Consider the following 24,307-nt stretch of genomic DNA (forward strand, 5'->3'; position numbering starts at 1 on the left):
ACGCGACAGTATTAAATGCAAATCGTTTTTTCAAAACGTAACTTTTAAAGTGCTCTTTTCCTTCTTCTTTGGCTCTTGAAACACTTCATATTCTAAAACCTAACCTGGTTCCACAGTTAACCTCACCTGCACAGAAAAAAACAAACAAAAAACCCCCCACACAACTAATTCTGTGTGGATTGTAGATTTTCATTCCTCCCGCTCTCTATTGCCTCCAACTACTACAAAGAAACAGTGATTCAAACCCTTTGTGCTCTTTTAGAAAATTACACAGATACCCCATTGTGCTACTTTATAATCCCTTCGTGGAAAGGAAGAGATTAGCATATGAATACAAAGCAAAATTAATCCAGAATACAAAATGATCTACTGATTGCGACGCTCTTGTAATCTTAAAAATGTATTTATTTCTCTTTTTGTATTGCCCTTTTAGTGGTCTCAGGGTTAAAGGAACTAAGCTTCCCCTCCGGTTACCCGGAAAAGGATTTGTTTTTTAAAGCAGATTCTAGTTGGTGCAAAACCAATAGATGGCTCGCAGAGCCAGTGGAATCGCCTGTGGAATCTGCTAAATTCGACTTGAGCTTGCTTGCCAGCGAGGAGTGTAGAAAGTGCTGTTCGCAGACTGAGCGGTGAAGGAGAGAAAGCGACAGAAGAGAGAGCCATAGTGCTGACGTTGAAGGCCCAGCCCTGTGAGGTTGCACAGGGTAAGTAGCGTTGGCCAGGCGGCTTCGGCGAAGGGGAAGGAAAGAGGCTTTGGACTACGGGCGGGGCCTGCGGCGCAGCGTGGCTCCTGATTGTTGGAGCGCGGCTGCCAATCTCGCAAAATCGCTCGGTTAACCAGTGCGCTGGCGAGACGCGCTCAGATATACTGAGTGAGCCCGGGGAAGCAGTCTCAGATCCTGACGGTGCAGCAGCCCGCAGCCTCAGCTAGGGAGTCCCAGCCGCTTTCAATGGAGGAGAAGCCCGGCCAGCCACAGCCTCAGCACCATCACAGCCACCATCATCCGCACCATCACCCTCAGCAGCAGCAGCAGCAGCAGCAGCAGCCGCAGCAACAACAGCAGCAGCAGCAGCCGCAGCAGCAGCCGCCGCACCACCACCACCATTATTATTTCTACAACCATAGCCACAGCCACCATCACCACCATCATCACCAATACCTGCAGCATGGAGTCGAGGGCAGCCCCAAGGCCCAGCCAAAGCCGCTGAAACATGAGCAGAAACACGCCCTCCAGCAGCACCAGGAAACGCCGAAGAAAAAAACAGGTCTGTGAGGGAGGACGAGTGGGGGAAGGGGAATGGAGGTAGGGGATAGAGGAGATGGGGGTGGGGCTGGATTTGGAGAGCGCGGCCCCGGTGGGGGTGGGGGTGTCCGTCTGTCTGTGCTGCGGCTCTGAGGGAACCCCCTTTCATTCTCTCAGCTCGGGCTAGGCCGCGGGGTTTGCAGCGCCTTCTTCCCCTCAACACGGGAGAGGCCCAACTAGGCCAGTGTGACCTTCCCGGCCCCCGCCCGGGCTGGAGGGAGACCCGGCGGGTTGGCTTCGGAAGTCTGGGCCGCCTTATTCCTTTCCCTTGAACCTTCCTGTGGCCCTGGGAAAACCTGAATTTGGGAACTGTGAGTTGGGGCGAACCTAGCACCCCCAAACCCTTCGGGGTGTAACTCAGGAAGGCCTAGCGAATCCCGACGCCGGTGGTGTCGCGAGACCCTATTGCAGGCGGCAAGGAGAGGGTAGGTGGGCAGAGTTGAGGAAGTGCCCTCCCGCGCCCTCCACCCCAAGCCCACCTGTGGCCTTGGGGTTCCCCGTCTCGGGGCGGGGGGACGGCTAGGACTCCACCTCTCGGGTCACATCCCACCTCCAGACGCCCCCTGTGGGCACCGGACCCCGCAGTCAGACCCTGCGGCTCCTCCCGCTGCCGGCGCCTAGGGCCCGCTCCCCCCCAGAGCCGGCGCGGCTGGAATGTTCTCTCCTCCTCGCGGGGCCGCTTCCTGTCCGCCATGTTGGAAGCCGATTCCTGTCACCGACTCCGGCCCACTGAGGAGCGGGGGGGGGAAGGGTTTCGAGAGGCACCCGGCGCGGCGGAGCCGGTGTCTCGGGATCGCCACCCGCGGTCGCTTTGCCCTTTGTAGTGCGGGGGCGCTGCTGCCCCCGGCCCGCCGCCGCCCCTCCCCCCGTCGCCGGCCGGGTTGTGTAACCCGGTGGCGACCGCGCGGCCCCGGGCGGGTCCCTGGGGTGAGGGGTGGGGGAGGGAAACGGCCACGAGGGGAGCGGCCTGTGCCGGGGCCCGCGCGCCGGCCGCCGCGTTTCCCGCTCTCGGGTGCGGCGTGAGGCGCAGGCGGTCGGGGCCGGTAGCCCAGGGCGAAGGAGGTCGCGGGCGGCGGCCGCGGCGCTCCGCGGGGTCGAAGGACTGGCGGTGAGGGGTATAGATTTTGCGTAGAGGCGGTGCCTGAAGGCCGGGTGGGGTACCCAGCGGGATCCCGGCTCCCGGGTCACGAGTTTTTCTGCCACAGAAACCTCCTCTCCTGCCAGGTTCGCTCACGACTCCGCCTCTCAGGCTTTCACTTGGGCCCTTTCCTTCTAGCATCTCATTTTTACAAGAAAAGCTTGTTGTGTATCGTTCCCCCACCCCCCACTCCCATCCCCACTCCAATTTACCTCCTGGGCTTGGCTAGTGTTTTTGAGAGAGAGAATTGAAAAATGTTTGATTGGATGGGGGAGAGGGCAAGTTTTCTTGACCCCTGTTTTTTGTCCTTAAGGGTGAACCGAGATGGCTCATCCGTGAGGTAGATTCGCTACCATTTTGCCTCGGATGAGGCTTTTTTCCACGTAGAAAGGGAAGGTGTTTTCCCGTTTTCAAGTCTATATTGATCACAAAATTTTTGCTTTTAACAAATGTTAAATTGAAGGTAAAAGTCATTTTAGAAAATATTTGAGAAGAGATTAATTTAAAAGTTTATGACCACACAGATTTTTTTTTTTAAGGTTCTTAATATACATTGAAGAGAAATGAAAAGAAGGGTAAGAAAATGAATGTTAAACCCAGCATGTCAAATGGATACATGCAGTTATTGAGAGCAGGAGAAAAACTGCTTTTCTGTTGCAAACTTAATGTGACTTGAAGACTGAAATTGAAATGTCACTTTGCATTTTGGGCGGTGGTAGGGGACTGATGGTGTAAGGTAGAAATGAGCATATACATGTGTTTAATCTTAAGGATTTGAAACAATTTAAAAACTACAACACTGGTCTTTTTCATGTTACGGTCTTTTCCAACTTAAAGATGAGAAAATCTTACTATATTATGGTTGCTTGGACTCTCTGGCCATATTATGGAACAGTATTTGGTCAGTCAGATATTAATATACTCTTGAAGGACTCTACATATAGAAGCAGCCTTAACCATTCAAAGTGGCATCCTTCAAGTCATTATGTCTCATTACAGGAGGGGATAAAGAAGGAAAGCTGGGATGAGCAGTTTTTCATGAGTGCCTTGGTCACAGTACTGTTGTTTTAACATGCATAATGCTAATTTACTAAGAAAACTTAGGAGGATTTTTGAAATGTATCTGCAATTATGTTGAGGGAGGCTTTTATGAGTAGAGACCTATAAAGAGGAAGATTTTCATTATCCAGAAGAGGGCGCAAGAGAGGGCCAAATGTGCTCAATATCAGTTTCTAATCCAAAATCTAGATTTATTAGGACTCAAGTTTTGCCTAGTCTGTTTGAAGTAGGGTTAGATGCTTTACTATAACAACCCTAAATAATAAAAGGACTAGGAGGAGGGGGGGGAGTTTTTCTCAGTAATTTTGATGTTTACATTTTTCTTAAAATACCTAAATTTTAAAAAGAAAGTGTCTTGAGCAGACTTTTTGCATACCAACAAGGTTAGTATGGAAAAATTTTGTATAGTTAAATGAGAAACTTTTTGTCATTAAAACTGGAGGTAAAAACATAGTAGCTGAGCTGTTTTTTAACTGGTGATTTCTGATATCAGAGCCACTAAATATTAGTAATCTTAAAAAAAATTATTCTAGTTCTTAAAAATCTTGGCTTTAGTCCAACATAGTTTAGACAATTATATATATATATATATATATATATTTTTTTTGATGTTTAAGACTGCTTACCTTTTAGATCTGGGAAGTTACGACTAATGGGCCCAAGGGTACAACAAGCCTTTGGTAGCATGTTAAGGGCTATATGTGTAGTTCTTCTCTTTGATCTAGAGTTGTACATGGGTAAACTTACATCTGTTAAAAATGTTGAGAGCCTCTATATTAGGACTTTCTGCTTTTCTAAAGAAAAATAAAAGAACACTTTAGAAAAACTTTAAGCAGTGATCTCTGTACTGTTTCATAGTTAGAATATGTCTACCAAGTTTGACCTGATTGGCCAGTACAGCTTTTTCAGCAGCCAAAAAATAAAATTCAACTTTACAGAAGTTAAGAACTTCAACAGATTATATTCTCAGGGTACAAGTTTTGTGCCACTCTTAGGAAATATCTTGAGTTATTTCCTGAAAGTTTTTTTTTTTAGTGTTCTCACCTTTTGCTCTAATGTAGAACAAGTGACTTAAAAATAAGCCCTGTTGTAAATCTCCCCAGACTGTTCTATTTCGCATCAAGTTATTTTAAAACAATGCTTCCCAAACTTTAAAAAAAATCTTAGTATTTCTTATTCTCTCAAAATATGCAAAGAGCTTTTAATGTGGGTTTTAGCTATTGATATTTACTATATTGGAAACTAAAACAAAATTTCAAAACAAGACTATACAAACTCATGTGCCTTTTAATCTTCACAGATGAAAAGTCCAGGAGAATGAACAAAAGTGACAAAGGCAGATTGCTTGGTTTTCCACCCCTAGCCCCCTGAATATGTTTGTATATCCTTCTGTTGTATATCTATTTCTAATGGCCTCAAGATATTTTGGGAACTTTTCATAGAAAGGTATATAACTAATATCACTATTTTACTAGTAAGGAAATGGGAAAGGTTGTTGACTCAGTTGAGTCACCTATAGTAATAAATTGTTTATGGCAATCGAAGGTCTTAAGTTAAACTTGAATACCATAATACTTTTTAAATTAGTTACTTTTCATTGAGTTTTTGTTTGTTAATAGATATCTTCTAATTTAGAAATTAAATTTAATGTGGTGACATTGATCCATAGGAACACATAGTACATTTCCATAGCATGTGAGTTACTCATTGCGTTGTGTGTCCATCACCCATAGTCTTTCCATCACCATATATTTGGTCCCCTTTACCCCCTCCCTCTGGTAACCACTTCACTTTTGTCTGATTTTAGGTATAAATTTTCATAGCATGTGAATTACTCGTTGTGTTGTGTGCCCACACCCATAGTCTTTCCATCACCATATATTTGGACCCCTTTACCCCTTCCCTCTGGTAACCACATAACTTTTGTCTATGTCCATGAATCTTAGTTTTATATCCTACCTATGTGTAAAGTCATATAGTTCTTAGCTTTTTCTAACTTATTTTGCTTAGCATAATTTTCTCAAGGTCCATCCACATTGTCACTAATGGCAATAATTTCATCATTTCTTATGGCTGAGTAGTTTTCCATTGTATATATGTACCATATTTTCTTTATCCAATCCTCTATTGAAGGACACTTTGGTTGTTTTCCATGTCTTGGCCACTGTGTGAATACTGTGATGGCAAGGGGGGGGGGTGCATATGTCTTTGTGTACAAGTGTTTTTTAGTTTTTTGGGTAGATACCCAGTAGAGGGATTGCTGGGTCATATACTAACTCTATTCTTAGGCACTATGACACAGTGATAGGAAACCATGTTCCAGACAGACTGGAGTTCATACTTCCAGTTCTTCCACTTTGTGATTTGGGCAAGTTACTTATTAATTTCTCCAAAGTCTGTATATCTGAATGTAAAATGAAGAAAGTATCTTTTAAGAGTTAGAGACATTGGTGTGTGTGTTTTGGTTTTATACTAAAATTATGATCTGATGTCTGGGATATGTCAAGATGAATTTAATTTTTTTGGAAAAAGTTCACAGGCGTTAGATTTTTGTTTGACAAAATGTGATAGAAACTGCTTATGGTCACCACCAGTCATTTATTGTTTCATAGAAGGGGAGTCTTTAGTTTCCCTGTAATACTTAGAATTATTGTACCAGTATAACGATTTTGCCCAAAGGGTAGCTCTGCACTTAACTGTGAAGGAAATTTTTTTTTTTTTTGATAAGGAGAGGGAGAGATGGGACAGACGGACAGGAAGGAAGAGGGATGAGAAGCATCAATTCTTTGTTGCAGCATTTTAGTTCATTGATTGCTTTCTCATATGTGCCTTGGCCGAGAGGCTACAGCAGAGCAAGTGACCTTTGGTCTCAAGCTAGCAACCATGGGGTCATGTCTATGATCCCACATTCAAGCCGGATGAGCCTGTGCTCAAGCTGGCAAAACCTGGGTCCTCCACGTCTCAGTCCGACGCTCTATCACTGCGCCACTCACTGCCTGGTCAAGCAGGAATTTTTTTTTTTATAACAGTCTTGTGAGAATAATGGGGAGGTTGATTGTGCCAGATAAGAGCTATTATGGCATACTCCTTAAGAAGTCATGATCTTTCTGAACTTGGAATTTGGTTTGAGTCTCTACTTAGTCCTGTCTCTTGCTTAGTCAACTTCCTAATTTGTAAAAAGGGGTTGACAAGTGTCTTCAGAGAACTATGAAATAATAACAGAAAACTAAAGCTCGTAGCATAGTGTCTAGCAGACAGTAAAGAAACATTCTTTAAATGTTAAGTACCTCTGGAATTTGCATATTAATATAAAATTTATTTTTCCTCCCTAGGTTATGGTGAACTAAATGGTAATGCTGGAGAAAGAGACATACCTTTAAAGAACTTGGGTTCCGATGAAGCTACCATCCCTATTTCCAGGGTCCTCAATGGCAACCAACAAGTTGTAGACACTAATCTGAAACAGACTGTAAAGTCCAGCACCTTTGGAAAAGCAGGAATTAAAACAAGGAATTTCATTCAGAAAAACAGTATGGACAAAAAGAATGGAAAGTCTTATGAAAATAAATCTGGAGAGAACCAGTCTTTAGATAAGAGTGATACTATAGCAATTCCAAATGGTGTTGTAACAACTAATTCTGGCTATATTACTAATGGTTATATGGGCAAAGGAGCAGATAATGATGGTAGTGGATCTGAGAGCGGATATACCACTCCTAAAAAAAGAAAAGCTAGGCGCAATAGTGCCAAGGGTTGTGAAAACCTTAATTTAGTGCAGGACAAAATAATGCAACAAGAGACCAGTGTCCCAATCTTAAAGCAGGGACTTGAAACTTTCAAGCCTGACTATAGTGAACAAAAGGGAAATCGAGTAGATGGTTCAAAGCCCATTTGGAAGTATGAAACTGGGCCTGGAGGAACAAGTCGAGGAAAACCTGCTGTGGGTGATATGCTGCGGAAAAGCTCTGATATCAAACCTGGTGTGAGCAGCAAAAAGTTTGATGACAGACCCAAAGGAAAGCATGCTTCTGCTGTTGCCTCCAAAGAGGATTCGTGGACCCTATTTAAACCGCCCCCAGTTTTTCCAGTGGACAATAGCAGTGCTAAAATAGTTCCTAAAATAAGTTATGCAAGCAAAGTTAAGGAAAACCTCAACAAAACTGTACAGAACTCTTCTGTGTCACCATCTTCATCTTCATCCTCTTCGTCTTCTACTGGGGAAACTCAGACCCAGTCTTCAAGTCGGTTATCCCAGGTCCCTATGTCAGCGCTGAAATCTGTTACTTCGGCCAGCTTTTCTAATGGGCCTGTTTTAGCAGGGACTGATGGAAGTGTATTTTCTCCAGGGGGTCAGCCACTGCTAACTACTGCTGCTAATACTGTAACACCTATCTCTTCCGGGACTGATTCAGTTCTCCAGGACAAGAGTCTGACTTCAGCAGCTGTTGAACAAATTAAGTCTAGCCTTTTTATCTACCCTTCAAATATGCAAACTGTGCTGTTGAGCACAGCACAAGTGGATCTACCTTCTCAGACAGATCAGCAAAACCTGGGGGATATCTTCCAGAATCAGTGGGGTTTATCATTTATAAATGAGCCCAGTGCTGGCCCTGAAACTATTATTGGGAAGTCATCAGATCATAAAGTGATGGAGGTGACATTTCAAGGGGAATATCCTGCCACTTTGGTTTCACAGGGTGCTGAAATAATCCCCTCAGGAACTGAGCATCCTGTGTTTCCCAAGGCTTATGAGCTGGAAAAACGGACTAGTCCTCAAGTTCTGGGTAACATTCTGAAATCTGGGACTACTAGTGAGAGTGGAGCCTTATCCTTGGAACCCAGTCATATAGGTGACCTGCAAAAAGCAGACACCAGTAGTCAAGGTGCTTTAGTGTTTCTCTCAAAGGACTACGAGATAGAAAATCAAAATCCTCTGGCGTCTCCTACGAACACTTTGTTAGGCTCCGCCAAAGAACAGAGATACCAGAGAGGCCTAGAAAGGAATGATAGCTGGGGTTCTTTTGACCTGAGGGCTGCTATTGTATATCACACTAAAGGTAACTCATTTGTTCCTATACAAAGATTGTTATTAGTCAATTAATTATGCATTTATTAGCTGTTGTATTAAGTGAATTTTGGAAATTACTATGAGATTATCTAAGAATTTTGTAACTAAGTTGCGAATAATATGGATAAGCAGCTGATAAGCAAATTCAGGGTCTTTGGAAATATTATGGTTAAAGTTTATTTCTAACTTAAAAGAATGTATATAGGTAAGTATAATTGACCTGCCTGGTTCAAAGAAGAAAGAGGTGTGTCTAAAGGGGTGTTATATTTTTACTTGAACACTCTTAAAGTTCTTTTAAAATTATTCTGTAAACAGATGTTCCTTCTCGTTTGCTTTTTACATCTTATACTTCTTTATTAGATCACTGAATAGTTCTAATTTGCTTAAAATGAGTAGGAATAACGAATGCCAGAGAGTAATTAGAAAATAATTTAGACAAAGGACAATAATAAGCACAATTACCATTATAGGGACAAGGCTCTACGTTTCAGAGTCAAAAAGCCCATGTTAAAAAGGAACCAGATAAATCTTTCAAGTTCTATGATAAATAACTTTTACAACGTGGTTTGTTTGTGTCTTAAAGAAAAATTTGCTGTGTGACACGAATGGATTTATTTAGCAAATAATGGGGTTTAATGAAGTTTAAAACCTCAGTATTTTTACTTTTTTTTTTTTTTTTTTTACAGAGACAGAGTCAGAGAGGGATACACAGGGACAGACAGACAGGAACAGAGAGATGAGAAGCATCAATCACCAATCTCTTGTGCATTGCGACACCTTAGCTGCTCATTGATTGCTTTCTCATATGTGCCTTGAACGCAGGCCTTCAGCAGACCGAGTAACCCCTTGCTTGAGCCAGCAACTTTGGGTCCAAGCTGGTGAGCTTTTGCTCAAACCAGATGAGCTCGCGCTCAAGTGGGAGACCTCGGGGTTTCGAACCTGGGTCCTTGGCATCCCAGTCCGACGCTCTATCCACTGCGCCACCACCTGGTCAGGCAAAACCTCAGTGTTTTTAATAGTGGTTTTTAGTCTTCCACCTTCATCCCTTACTCCCCCCAACAAATGCATGCATGCACATACCTAATACATGCATATTCCCATTAAAAATTCCTTTTAAAAAAGTTGATTTATTTCCCACTTACGTTGACACTGTTAGTTTCACACACATTTCCATTTTTAACAGTGACTCTTTTAGATGGTCACTAGCCAACTGCAGGTAGAGGCAGTGTATTATATAAGGATCCAGAAATTACCATATACTCCCTAGAAGAATCTGTCTCAGATTAATAGTTATGTGACTTTTAAGCAAATTACCTAGTCTGCATACCTTTCCTTATCTGCAAACTGGAAGACATTTAGTGAAATAAAGATATCTTTTTTCTGTTTTTACTCCCTTTTTTTAAAGGGAGTAAGAGTTGCCTTATAGTTTAGAAGTAGAAATCTTGACAGATAAAATTATGTCTTCATTTTTCTTTAGCACTGCTCTTGAAAAGTAAATATAAGTTAAATCAGGAGCTGTATGTTTTTAGGAAAGTTAGGGCAAAAAACAAATGCTTAGTTTCTTCAGACATTAATTATAAATTAAATTCTGGCAGGGGAAGTTGGGTGTTTCTGATGATAACTTTCTGTGCTGTCTGCCCTTTAAAGACCACTAGTTAGAAAATTATCAAAATATTTTGTACTGGTGGTCATTGTATGAGCCTGAGAGAAGATCTGGTTTTGTTTTGTCCCACAACTTGTAAAAAAATTCTGAGATAAGTTGTTCCATTAGCTGGTTGATTGGTGATTTCGTGTGATTTTTTTATTATGGAGAACTGCAGCCTTTTCAAAATGGGAGTATTAACTTATTTATTTCTAGGTATTCTGTATGCCTTTTCCTGATAGATAGGCTAACTACGAAGTCAATTTAAATTAAATGTTCCTACATGATTGCCGATATATTTAGTTTGGTTGTGTTATTGAAAGATTTGCCTGAGTAAAGTGTCCTTTTGAAAAAGTTTTGTATTTGGACAATATTGAGATTAAATTGGTATAGATTTTTTCCCCCTAGCTGATATGCAATATACTGTTCAATTAGGTTGCAAAGTGGTAGGTTCTTTAAATTCCTGCCTAATATAGATTAGTTCATTAGGTCACTAATTTCTTTTTTTTTTTTTTTTTTTACAGAGACAGAGTCAGAGAGAGGGATAGATAGGGACAGACAGACAGGAACACAGGAACAGAGAGATGAGAAGCATCAGTCATCAGTTTTTCATTGCGACACCTTAGTTCATTGATTACTTTTTCATATGTGCCTTGACTGTGGGCCTTCAGACTGAGTAACCCCTTTCTTGAGCCAGTGACCTTGGGTCCAAGCTGGTGAGCTTTTTGCTCAAACCAGATGAGCCTGCGCTCAAGCTGGCGACCTCAGGGTCTCAAACCTGGGTCCTCTGCATCCCAGTCCGACGCTCTATCCACTGCACCACCACCTGGTCAGGCCTCTCTTTTTTCTTTGCGTTTGTTTTGAATCACAACTTTTTGAAGATCTGAAGATCTTTTTCATAAGTGAAGGCTTGCCCTTTTTTATTTTTATGTTTTGTTAAACCCGAAAAGAGGAAATAATCATGTGGGCTTTTTGGAGTATCTACAAGAGATCCTGTATTATTTTCTTGGTCCTTTAATGTAGAATTCACATGTTAAAAAGTAATCTCTTACTAAGTGAGTTAAATTGGATGTAGAATTGGAAGTTCTATGTATACCTTCTAAGTTCAAAAATAAGTCCTTCCACAACTTTATTTGGAAGTAGTAGGTAGGAGGGTGTGCTATGTCACTTCAGTAGGAATGGTGCTTGTTTTATTTAAAAAACTTTTTCCATTGATTTGTTGGGGGCAGTGAGAGAGATGCATCAGCTCAGTTGATGGTCCACTTAGTTGCTTTGTTTAGTTGTGCACTCATTAGTTGCGTTTAGTACATGACCTTGGTATACTGGTAGGGTGCTGTATCCACTGAGCCACCATGCCAGGGCTGGAATAGTGCATGTTTTAGATCAGTGTTTTTCAATCACTGTTCTGACTGAAATTTCATGCCAGTCCGTGAAAGAGTTAACCACTCTGATGTTGCATGAAGATTACAGACCCAATGATCTTAGTCGAATTTGCTTGTACTCAGGGTGATTTCTGCTTTAGTGGTCCCTGAAATATTTCTATTTTCACCGATCCCCAAGTGTAAAAAGGTTGAAAACCACTGTTTTAGATTATACACCTAATGATTATAGACTCTATAATAATTTTTATGCAACATCAGTGTGGTTAACTCTTTCGTGGACTGGCAGTTGAAAAACACTGGTCTAAGTCATTTGAAGCCAATTCTGTTGAAATACGATAGACTTTTGTGTGCATTGTGTTTGGTCAGTGTTAATTTAAACAGAGTTGATTTATCTTGCCTGGCTAATATTGCACTGAAGGATATCAAGCATTTAAAATGCTGACATTTTAGAATATTCATTAAAAAATAATTTGATATGGTAAATTTTACCCAGCATATAGAGATTCAGGGAAAATGTATAGAATTTTTAATCCTTGATGGTTGGGGTCAGTCAACATGAGGTTATCCAGTATAAAATATCATTGAGGTAGCCTTGGCCGGTTGGCTCAGCGGTAGAGCATCGGCCTGGCATGCGGGAGTCCCAGGTTCGATTCCCGGCCAGGGCACACAGGAGAAGCGCCCATCTGCTTCTCCACCCCTCCCCCTCTCCTTCCTCTCTGTCTCTCTCTTCCCCTCCCACAGCCAAGGCTCCATTGGAGCAAAGATGGCCCAGGCACTGAGGACGGCTCTGTGGCCTCTGCCTCAGGTGCTAGAATGGCTCTGGATGCAACAGAGCGACGCCCCAGAGGGGCAGAGCATCTCCCCTGGTGGGCATGCCGGGTGGATCCCGGTCAGGTGCATGCGGGAGTCTGTCTGACTGCCTCCCCATTTCCAGCTTCGGAAAAATGAAAAATGAAAAAAAAAATCATTGAGGTAACTAGGCTATTTCATGAAATTTAAACAATTTGTTGCTCTGTTCAAGGTAGCAGGATATTGGTATAAGTGATGTGATTCAGTAGATCTGGGTTGGGCCCTGGAGTAAAAATTTAATTTACTAGATGGTTCTAATTACCAGCTAGGATTGGGAACTCTGGATCTAGAGAACCTAACCTCAGTTTTTTTTCTTTTCTGTCAGTTTTTTGTACTACTATAGAGTTGTGCAATAATTTGTGTATGTGTGTTCCCTTTCTCTAATGATATACCTACCGTAGGCAAAGTACTTTGCTTAGTTTTGGAAGACTTTGACATGGTCTGCTAAGTAGAAGAGAAAACAATGACAAGTTTATAAGGTGAGATTTTAAATGTCATGAGAAAGGATACAAGTAATTAGATTTCAGTGGAGGAAGAGAGAATTTAATGAAGTAAAAGGGTAAATGTATTGTCTGTTTTCATGGGGGGAACAGCCTTTAAAACTGGGTATTGATAGATAGGGAACATTTTTGACATGTGGAAATGCAGAGAGAAAGATAATACAAAAGTTGGACAGTCATGAGTGAATCTGAATATTGGAAGGGACTCATTCACTTTGGATGTGCTGAGGGGGCTGTAAAAGAAGGAAGGCAAGTTGTTGCCAGATTGTGGAGGTTTTTCATTTCAAAGACTTTATTCACTTTAGAGAGAGAAGGGGGAGGAGCAGGAAGCATCAACTCCCATATGAGCCTTCACCAGGCAAGCTCAGGGTTTCGAACCAGTGACCTCAGCATTCTAGGTCGATGCTTTATCCACTGTGCCACCACAGGCCAGGCATAATGAATATTTATTTTGAAAAAGGTTTTTAAGTTGAATAAGGGCATGAGGGAACTGAAATATTTTTTTTAATTTTTTATTCATTTTAGAGAGGAGAGGGAGAGACAGAGAGAGAGAAGGGGGGGAGGAGCTGGAAGCATCAACTCCCATATGTGCCCTGACCGGCAAGCCCAGGGTTTTGAACCGGCGACCTCAGTATTTCCAGGTCCATGCTTTATCCACTGTGCCACCACAGGTCAGGCCGAACTGAAATATTTTTGCAGCTATGGGATTTGTTAATAAACAAGATATGAGGAGATAAGTTATGGTTGATGGGGACTTTGTATACAGTTAGACGTTTGTTCACAGAAAGATCTGAATATTAAATTTTCTTTCTTTTTTTTTTTGTAATTTTCTGAAGCTGGAAATGGGGAGGCAGTCAGACAGACTCCCGCATGCGCCCGACCGGGATCCACCAGGCACGCCCACCAGGGGGCAATGCTCTGTGCATCCGGGGTGTTGCTCTGTTGCGACCAGAGCCACTCTATCACCTGAGGCAGAGGCCATGGAGCCATCCCCAGCACCCAGGGCATCTTTTGCTCCAGTGGAGCCTTGGCTGCAGGAGGGGAAGAGAGAGACAGAGAGGAAGGAGACGGGTGGGGTGGAGAAGCAGATGGGCGCCTCTCCTGTGTGCTCTGGCCGGGAATCAAACCCGGGATTCCGGCCCTGGCCGGTTGGCTCAGCAGTAGAGCGTCGGCCTGGCGTGCGGGGGACCTAGGTTCGATTCCCGGCCAGGGCACATAGGAGAAGCACCCATTTGCTTCTCCACCCCCCCCCTCCTTCCTCTCTGTCTCTCTCTTCCCCTTCCGCAGCCAAGGCTCCATTGGAGCGGGGATGGCCCAGGCGCTGGGGATGGTTCCTTGGCCTCTGCCCCAGGCACTAGAGTGGCTCTGGTCGTGGCGGAGCGATGCCCCAGAGGGGCAAAGCATCACCCCCTGGTGGGCAGAGCGTTGCCCCTGGTGGGCGTGCCGGGTGGATCCCGGTCGGGCGCATGCGGGAGTCTGTCTGACTGTCTCTCCCCGTTTCCAGCTTCAGAAAAATACCAAAAAAACACACACAAAAAAACACCCGGGATTCCTGCACGCCAGGCTGACGCTCTACCACTGAGCCAATAAATTTTCTTTTTTTAGCACAATGTTTAATAAATATTCACCTTAACTGCATTTTTTTTTTTTTTTTTTTTTGTATTTTTCTGAAGCTGGAAACAGGGAGGTAGTCAGACAGACTCTTGCATACACCCGACTGGGATCCACCCTGCATGCCCACCAGGGGGCAATGCTCTGTTGCAACCAGGGCCATTCTAGTGCCTGAGGCAAAGGTCATGGAGCCATCCTCAGCGCCCGGGCCAACTTTGCTCCAGTGGAGCCTTGGCTGCGGGAGGGGAAGAGAGAGACAGAGAGGAAGGAGAGGGGGAGGGGTGGAGAAGCAGATGGGCGCTTCTCCTGTGTGCCCTGACCAGGAATCGAACCCGGGACTCCTGCACGCCAGGCCGACGCTCTCTAACACTGAGCCAACTGGCCAGGGACTTTTGCATTTTATAGCAGTTGCTTCATGATTTCCTTATAGCTGTCTAATAATCTTATTAGAAAATATATCTAATATGCTTAATATTAAAGATTATATATCCTGACCAGGCAGTGGCACAGTGGATAGAGTGTCAGCCTTGGAACTCTTGAGGACCCAGGTTCGAAACCCTGAGGTCTGAGGATTGAACATGAGGTCATAGAAATCATCCCATGGTTGCTGGCTTGAGCAAGGGGTCACTGGAGCCCTTGGGTCAAGGTGCATATGAAAAAACAATGAACAACTAAGGTGTTGATGCTTCTCATTTCTCTCTGGACCTGTCCTCCCTTGCTTATATTAACATTAAAGATTATTAATATTTTAATAGTAATCTAATATTTTCCTACCTGCAGTTTTGACTTTGGTTTCAGCTCTGGTTAAATTTCCTAAATTTGGGGGTGTCTTTTAGAATGTGTGTAACAAATAATTCTTACAATGGTATAAGATCTTTTTTTTTCTCAATGAATTGATATTTTAGCATTTTTACTGGGTGCTTGATTTCTCATTAAGTCTGCTTTATAAGTGCAGTAATGAATTTACTTTGGTCTTAGTCTGAAAGGTAGCTTATGAGGAATTTGTAGAAGCTAAGATTTAACCCCCAGATTTCATTAGCTTAAGTTCTGAGGGTGAGGGAAGTAACCACCAATGGTATAAAAACAAATGATCTTATTGCCATTGTAGTAGCAGTTTCATTTCAAGCAACTTGAATTTGATATTTAATCTTTTAAAAGCACACTGTATCAGAGTACATACAGCAGTAGAAATGAGCAAAACAAAGAACAAGTAAATAAAATAAAACCCTTGAGTTCCAAGTGTATTTAGAGGTGATCCAGACAGTTCTTTAGTCTGATTTAGTGTAGCTCCAAACTGGGAATATAGGATTGAAATGGATAAGGTTTTTGTTAAGCATCTACTGAAAAGGTGGTGACTTCTAACTATATTAATCAAATTTGCTTGAAAAAGTTCTGCATTTCTCTATGGGTGTTGTCAAATGGAAAAGAAAAGGGTGAGGAGAAATTTCTGACAGACTTTGCAAAAGAATAGGCAGGTAAATGGAGAAATTTCTCTAATTGAGAAAGAGGAAATCAAAATAACAAAACATCATGATGGGGATAGCTAATAATCATCAAAACATGGGTAAATCTGAGTTAGGTTGCAAACAAACCAACTTAAATTTATGTTACCACCCTGCTGAATTACAGTATTTGATGGCTTAAAAGAGTTGGAAGACATAATTAGTGGTAAATTGATCTGGGGGCTCTCGGTTGTGGGCCTTATATTTGATTATTTTGTTTTTTGGGGTGGGGGAAGCCATTACGGGCTTTTTTAAATGTTCAGGTTTTTTGAAGGACTTGAGAATTACATTCTGGGCCCTGGCCGGTTGGCTCAGCGGTAGAGCGTCGGCCTAGCGTGCGGAGGACCTGGGTTCGATTCCCGGCCAGGGCACACAGGAGAAGCGCCCATTTGCTTCTCCACCCCTCCGCCGCGCTTTCCTCTCTGTCTCTCTCTTCCCCTCCTGCAGCCAAGGCTCCATTGGAGCAAAGATGGCCGGGCGCTGGGGATGGCTCTGTGGCCTCTGCCTCAGGCGCTAGAGTGGCTCTGGTCGCAACATGGCGACGCCCAGGATGGGCAGAGCATCGCCCCCTGGTGGGCAGAGCGTGGCCCCTGGTGGGCGTGCCGGGTGGATCCCGGTCCGGCGCATGCGGGAGTCTGTCTGACTGTCTCTCCCTGTTTCCAGCTTCAGAAAGAAAAAAAAAAAAAAAAGAGAATTACATTCTGAATCTATTTGGTTATAACATGAAATTACTGGTTTTGTAGGTCAAAAAAGGTTGAATATCTGTAATTTCAGATGGATCTACCTGATACTGCTTTGTCATATTCCTAATTTATAAGTCATATTCCATTCAAATCAGTATTTTTTGTACTAAGCACTGTGTGAAGCTATGGTGATAAGTAAATGAAAAGAGAGGGTTCATGTCATTAAGGACCTCTAATAGGGAAACATGGATAGAAACAAATATTACTAATGTGATAGCTCTGTAGAAAAATACACAAAATGCAGTTGGAAAACAAATTTCTAAAGTGGTGGTGGGATTACGATCTACTGGTGGAAGGATTCAGAAAATAAGTGGAATTTGGCTTATTGTACAAGTAGAGTCAGAATATTTTAGGTGGAGTAAATGGAATAGTTTTTGAAGATTGCTGGTTATTAAATTTGTTTCAAAGGAGGTGAATAGTACAAATTCAAAATCTTTAGTCATCTAGTTTATTGATGTACCAGCCACTGTGTCAAATGCTAGAAATAAATTTTATGGAAGACAAACATCTATTCTTCCTATAGGCAGTGAGAACCCACTGAAATGTTTTGAACATTGTGCTCACTTTCAGATTTATATTTTTAAAGGAAGAGAATGATAGCTGTGGTATTGAAGACAGAAAGTAAGGGTTGGTTAATGGCAAAAGGCCAGGTAAAGACTACAGAAATGTTCACAGGCACCACCACTCGTTGAACCAGGGCAGTGGCATTGAGCTTGAGAAAAGGGAACCATTATCTTAACTTTGGGTTAAGAATTGCAGTAGTTTAATACTTCTTCCCTAAATTGTCTAGTTTGCAGTTCCTTGAATACCCATTCCTACTTTCTGTATCTTCAGTATAACCAGTCAGGTATCATTCTCTTTTCCTCAGATGTCAATGATCCTTCAGTCTCCTTTTCATGTCACTTAAACTTCTGGGTAATTTCACCCAGTTCTATCGCCTGGGCACTGGGGATGGCTTCATGGCCTCTGTCTCAGGCGGTAGAGTGGCTCTGGTGGCAACAGAGTGACGCCCCGGATGGGCAGAGCATCGCCCCCTGGTGGGCGTACCTGGTGGATCCCGGTCGGGTGCATGTGGGAGTCTGACTGCCTCCCCGTTTCCAGCTTCAGAAAAATACAAAAAAAAAAAAAAATTCATTTTTTCTCAACACCTGCTTGCTCTTGCCTTTGCTCTCAAGTTAATTAACATATAGTTCTTTTAAGTTATATGGATCCTGTCTTGAACACCTCCATTTTTTTTTCCTTTTCCATCTTTAATACAACTGTCCTAATATTTTTACTTTTACAGTACCGTTTACTGGGCTCTTTGTATTGTTATTTGATTCATTCTCTTCAGTTTCATTGGAATTATTACTAATATTTAGTGCACTAACCTTAGATTTCTTTAATGGCTTCCCTTCACCTATATGATTAAATAATAAACTTTTCCTTATGTAGCCATTGTGCTCTGTTCTCTGAATAGTCTAAATCATTTCACTTTGTCTACATCCTTTTTTCTTAGTGACTTTCAGTCTTAATAAACTACTATGTCCATGACTAAAGCATGGGTCAGCAAACTTCTTATATAAAGGATCAGGTAGTAAATATTTCAGGCTTCATGAGCCATAGGCTCTCTATTGCAGTTACTGGATTCTTGATAATACTTGCAGTAGGTATAACTCTGTTCCAGTGAAACTTTTTGGAAAGAAAGCTAGTGGTGGATAGAACCCACTTTGCTGACCCCTACTTAAGCACACTTTTAATACCACCAGGCTTTATTCATACCAATGTGTCTACCTAGAAGAGCTACTTACTCTACTAAACCAACAGAAGCAGAGTCTTTCTGTTTTTGGATCTGTATCCCTAGCCCCTAAATAACTGTATTTTAATCCACTTGGCATTAAAAATTTGCCGGTAACTGGACATTTACTTTAGGAAGCATTGTTATAGATTAGCTATGTAGAAAATAGCCTGCTTTTGAAAATTGAATGTTAAATTTTCTTCATTTGATGAGAAGCATAACTATATCTGAACATTTTGATATAGTAAAATTTCAAATTTGGATGATAGTCTAAATGACAGAATTTTAACAAAACTGCCTACCTTGGTGTATCTTATGAGCAGAGCTCCTTACTTAGGTTAGCAGGTTTGGTTTTGTGGCTATTTCTCAGTAACTGTATAATTGGAGGTTAAAAGACTGAGATTATTATTATTCTTGTTATTTCAGTGATGGGAGGGGAAGCAGAGACAGACTCATGCATGCGCCCCATCCAGGATCCACCTAGCAAGCCCACCAGGGGCCACTACTTTGCCCATCTGGGGTGTTGGTTTGTGCCTCAGCAATCAAGCTCTAACCAGCACCTGAGTGGAGGCCATGGAGCTAACCTCAGTGCCTGGGGCCAACTTGCTCCAGCTGAACCATGGTTACAGGAAGGAAAGAAAGTGAGACAGAGAGAGAAGTGGGGGGGGGGGAGGTAGAGAAGCAGATGGTCAGTTCTCATGTGTGCCCCGACAAGGAATTGAACCTGGGACATCCATATACTGGGCCAATGCTTTGCCACTGAGCCAACTGGCCAGGGCCTGGCTTTTTGGTTTTAATAGTGTTGTTTAATCATGATATTCAGTCATGCGAAGGTATTTATACCTTCTTTGTAATCTGGTTTTTTGTTTTTTTTTTTTTAATTTTTTTATTTTATTTAATCATTTTAGAGAGGAGAGAGACAGAGAGAGAGAGAGAGACAGACAGGGGGGAGGAGCTGGAAGCATCAACTCCCATTTGTGTCTTGACCAGGCAAGCCCAGGGTTTCGAACTGGCGACCTCAGCATTTCCAGGTCGAGGCTTTATCCACTGCGCCACCACAGGTCAGACCTGGGGTTTTTTTTGTTTTTTTTTTTTTACAGGGACAGAGAGAGAGTCAGAGAGAGAGAGAGAGATAGGGACAGACAGGAATGGAGAGAGATGAGAAGCATCAATCATTAGTTTTTTGTTGCGACATCTTAGTTGTTCATTGATTGCTTTCTCATATGTGCCTTGACCGGGGGGACCACAGCAGATATAGTAACCCCGTGCTCGAGCCAGCAATCTTGGGTCCAAGCTGGTGAGCTTTTGCTCAAACCAGATGAGCCCGTGCTCAAGCTGGCGAGCCCTCCGTATCCCAGTCCGACGCTCTATCCACTGCGCCACTGCCTGGTCAGGCCGTCTTTTTAATCTTGACTTTGAGTTACATGGAAACTTTAAAATTCCTTTTTCTTTCTTTTTTTTTTTTTTTTTTTAATGATTTTATTGATTTTACAGAGAGAGGAGGTGGGGAGCAAGAATTATCAACTCATAGTTGCTTTCTTTTAGTTGTTCATTGGTTGCTTCTTGCATGTGCCTTGAAAGGGCAAGCCCAGTATTTGAACCTGTGACCTCAGTATTCCAGGCTGACAATCTATTCTCTGCACCATCACAGGCCAGGTGGAAACTTTAAAATTCTAATCAGGCAATCCAGTTGCAATTAGTTATAGAAGTAGTTAATATTAAATAACAGGAAGGGGACTTGCATTCTATGCAGTATAGATAATGTTGATTTATTTCTTGCATACAAGCTAGGCTGGCCCATAGCTAATTTTTTTAGCTAGGTTAAATTTCCCTTTTCCCTCCTCAAAGTCATGACTTATTTAAAATAAATCTATAATTTTAGAGTAAAACCTAAAACTAAATGTTTCTAGTTAGGCTGAGGAAATGTCATTAATCCATTAAAGAAATCAAGTGTTAGTAAATACAGTTGACTCTTGTACCACATGAGTTTACCTGTGCCAGGCCCACTTAAATGTGAAGTTCTTTCAATAAATACCTTTACTGTTTTCTATTCATGGTAGAAATCCACAAATGCAGAGGGCTGGCTGTATGCACTGATCGATGTCATTTTATCTAGGAGACTTGAGCATCTATGGATTTTGATATCTCCAGCGGGTGCCTCCTGGAACCAGTCCTCTGCAGATACTGAAAGAAAACTTATGTTTTGGAGGAGTCAAATGTTATACTCAGACTTTTTTTTTTTATTATTATTATTATTCATTTTTGGAGAGGAGAGGGAGGGAGAGAGAGAGAAGGGGGGAGGAGCTGGAAGCATCAACTCCCATATGTGCCTTGACTAGGCAAGCCCAGGGTTTCGAACCGGTGACCTCAGCATTTCCAGGTTGACACTTTATCCACTGCGCCACCACAGGTCAGGCTTTATACTCAGACTTTTGTCTGCATAGGGGTTGATGCCCCTAATCCCCATGTTGTTCCAAGAGTCAACTGTAGTTTCGTCTTTATTCTAAAATTTGTATGTTTGCTTTGCTTTAAAGTAGTATGCTACTGTGACTCTTGAATGTAGTCTACCCCTCCCCCTTCCCATCCAAAAAATGGCAAGGGTAGGTTGAATTTGTGCTGGGGAAGAGAATAGAAATGTTATAGCATAGGTGGGCTAAAATGAAAAGTTTGATTATTTTTTTCCTCAACATACAACTAAAATGTCGATTTATCTTTGCATTAAGCAAACTTAGAGTAACGAACATCAAATAATCTGTACACAGAACTCACAAATTATTTGTTGCAAAATGTGAGATTTCTGTACTTTCACTAAAAGAAGAAACAGTTGGATTTTTTTTGTAGTCAGGTCAGCCAAGGAAAGGTATTTCTTTGGGTTTCTTAAACCATATGAAACAGAGAAATTTGTAGGATAACAGGTCTAATGACTATTTCAGCTATTCCTGATTGAAAAAATCTAGCAGGTTTTTAGAAGTGAGTTTGATTGAGGGTGATAGGTTGCCAAAAAATAGTTAGATTTTTTGTTTATTTGTTTAGCGAGAGAGAGAGAGAGAGAGAGAGAGAGGAAGGGAGAGACATGAGAAGCATCAGCTGGTAGATGCATCGTTTTAATTGTTCTTTGATTGCTTCTCTACCTGTCTTGATGGGGGCTCCAGCCGAGCTAGTGACCTTGGGATCAACACTGAAGTTGCAGCACTTAAGTTTAAGTTCATTGATTGCTTCTCAATGACCCCTTGCTCAAACTGGCAACTTTGGGGTTTCAAACCTGGAACCTTAGAATCCCAGGTTGACATTTTATCTACTGCACCACCACCCTCAGGCAGCATTTTTTTTTTAAATTTTTATTTATTTATTTATTTTCTACAGAGCCAGAGAGAGGGATAGACAGCGAGAGACAGACAGGAACGAAGAGAGATGAGAAGCATCAATCATTAGTTTTTCATTGCGCGTTGCAACACCTTAGTTGTTCACTGATTGCTTTCTCATATGTGCCTTGATCGTGGGCCTTCAGCAGACCGAGTAACCCCTTGCTGGAGCCAGCGACCTTGGGTTCAAGCTGATGGGCTTTTCCTCAAACCAGATGAGCCCTCACTCAAGCTGGCGAACTCGGGGTCTCTAACCTGGGTCCTCTGCATCCCAGTCCTACGCTCCATCCACTGCGCCACCGCCTGGTCAGGCAGCATTTTTTTTTTAAATAGCAGTGAGCTATTATAAGAAATATCATTTTATCTAAAACTTGCTTCTACATATCTTTGCTATTATGTAGACAAAATAGTTCTCTGGCAGTTTGATTTCAGGTAATAATTGACTTTCTGTAATTAACAGTTAAGGCAATCTGAATTACATTTTTAAGAATTACAGGAAAATGAGTTGTTTTGTCTGAGCTTCATATAACTGCTATTTCAAACCTACCTCCAGCCTAGCAATAACCAGTCTAGTTTTTTTAGACTTAAAGTGAAAAGCATAACTTTAAACTGTACTCTACAAAACTTAATGTATAAAATAATCCTTTTTTTTTCTTTGCAGAAATGGAATCTGTTTGGAATTTGCAGAAGCAAGGTAAGAATGTTTAGGTTACCAGAAATGTTAGTACTAATCACTATATTTTGGGTTGGGGATGACATGAATGGTGTCCTACCAAATAAGTAGACTTGGTATTTTGAGTTATTTAATAACTGCAGTCAAAAGGCACTAGCTACCATGTCAGGACTGTTAAGGATTAGGTTAACACTAAGTGAAAAGATTATATGAAAGTACTCTATCTGCTAGGTGAAGAACATGAGTATTTTCTTTTGCCCCTGATAATGAAAGTAAGACAGACCATATATATTTTTAATCTAGGAAACTAACATGACTAAGTGTTTCCACTCGTGGTCTGTCTTTATCTGTATTTGTATGGTAGACAAGGGTAGCCAAAGAAGTACAATTCATAGTTCAAAATATTTGCTATTTAGAAACCTTATTTGGGCTGTATATTGTCTAAAAAGATGGTTAGAAATCTAAAGTATTGCAAATTAGCTTCTTTCACCTCCATAAACAAGATGTGAATAGCAGTAAGGCATATCTGGATTGTTTCAATTTTCATAAAATTGAAATTGGTTATCCTAATTATTATGTACTGCCATCTTTCCAAATATATTAAAATACGGTAGTGGAATAACTACACTGCCCACAAAAATTGGGGAACATTTCAAAATGAATATGAAGCAATAAAATATCCCCTAATGTTTTGAACAGTATATTTCAGGAATAACCTAAAATAAAGTGATAATTTTGGTTTAGAGAGCTAGTCTCTAATAGGTTTGGGCTTTCAGAACCCTGTAATTTAATAGTATCTACTTTCAAATGAATGTGAAATTCTTAGAATTTTAGAACTTGAAGGACATTACAAATTTTATCTTTTTTAAAAAAAAAATTTTTAAATTTATTTTTAGAGAGAGAAGAAGGGAGAGAGAGAAACATCAATTTGTTGTTCCACTTAATTTATGCATTCATTGGTTGGTTCTTGTATGTTCCCTGACTGGAGATCTAAATCCTCAACCTTGGTGTATTGGGATGATGCTCTGTAACCAAATAAACTACTCAGCCATGCCTCTTCTATCTTCTTATTTTATGAATTAGGAAACTGAAGCCTAGAGAAGTTATAGTATAAGCTAGAAAGTAGCAGGACTAGAATGTAGGTTTTCCTAATTTTCCAATACTGCTCCTTCTTCCAATTTGTTCTTGTTCTTAGGCCAGGTTTTTGTCTTACACAGTTGTAGCCTACAGATAACTAGCAAACAAATTATTTTGAGTTGCTTTCTATGTATATTTTTATTCAAACATATGAAAAAAGGATATACTAGAAAACACAGTGCTAAAATAGACCTCTTTTTACTATAAAATGGTTTTAACTATTAAGAATGAGCATTGTCTTCATGGCAGGTTGATAGTGATGGCCCTTGGAAGTCCTAGACAGAATATTATATTATTTCTGGACTAAATTATATTGACTCTTAAGCTGAGGTGAGCTTGAGTTTTGGTTTTTTTCTGAGAGAGAGAGAGATGGGAAGGGAGACAGATGAGAAGCGTCGACTCATAGTTGCGTCACTTCAGTTGTTCATTGATTGCTTCTCATACATACCTTGACTGGAGACCTTAAGCTGAGCCAATGACCCCTTGATCAAGCCAGTGACCATATGATCAGGCCTATGATCCCATGCTCAAGCTGGCAATCTTGGGGTTTCAAACCTGGG

The 24,307-nt window shown here is 41.6% G+C and overlaps 1 protein-coding gene across 1 annotated transcript in view; it reads left to right on the forward strand.

The window, feature by feature from the left end:
* Positions 1-828: 828 nt before the first annotated feature.
* Positions 829-24,307, forward strand: part of NUFIP2 (nuclear FMR1 interacting protein 2) — a 32,988-nt gene continuing 9,509 nt past the window's right edge. The window contains exons 1-3 of the mRNA XM_066263157.1: positions 829-1,266; positions 6,834-8,558; positions 22,599-22,631. Of these exons, the coding sequence (XP_066119254.1) occupies positions 951-1,266; positions 6,834-8,558; positions 22,599-22,631 (2,074 nt within the window). The 5' untranslated portion in view covers positions 829-950. The remainder of the gene's footprint in view (positions 1,267-6,833; positions 8,559-22,598; positions 22,632-24,307) is intronic.

The sequence above is a fragment of the Saccopteryx bilineata genome, chromosome 2, assembly GCF_036850765.1.
Source record: "Saccopteryx bilineata isolate mSacBil1 chromosome 2, mSacBil1_pri_phased_curated, whole genome shotgun sequence".
In the NCBI taxonomy this organism is placed as follows: Eukaryota; Metazoa; Chordata; class Mammalia; order Chiroptera; family Emballonuridae; genus Saccopteryx; species Saccopteryx bilineata.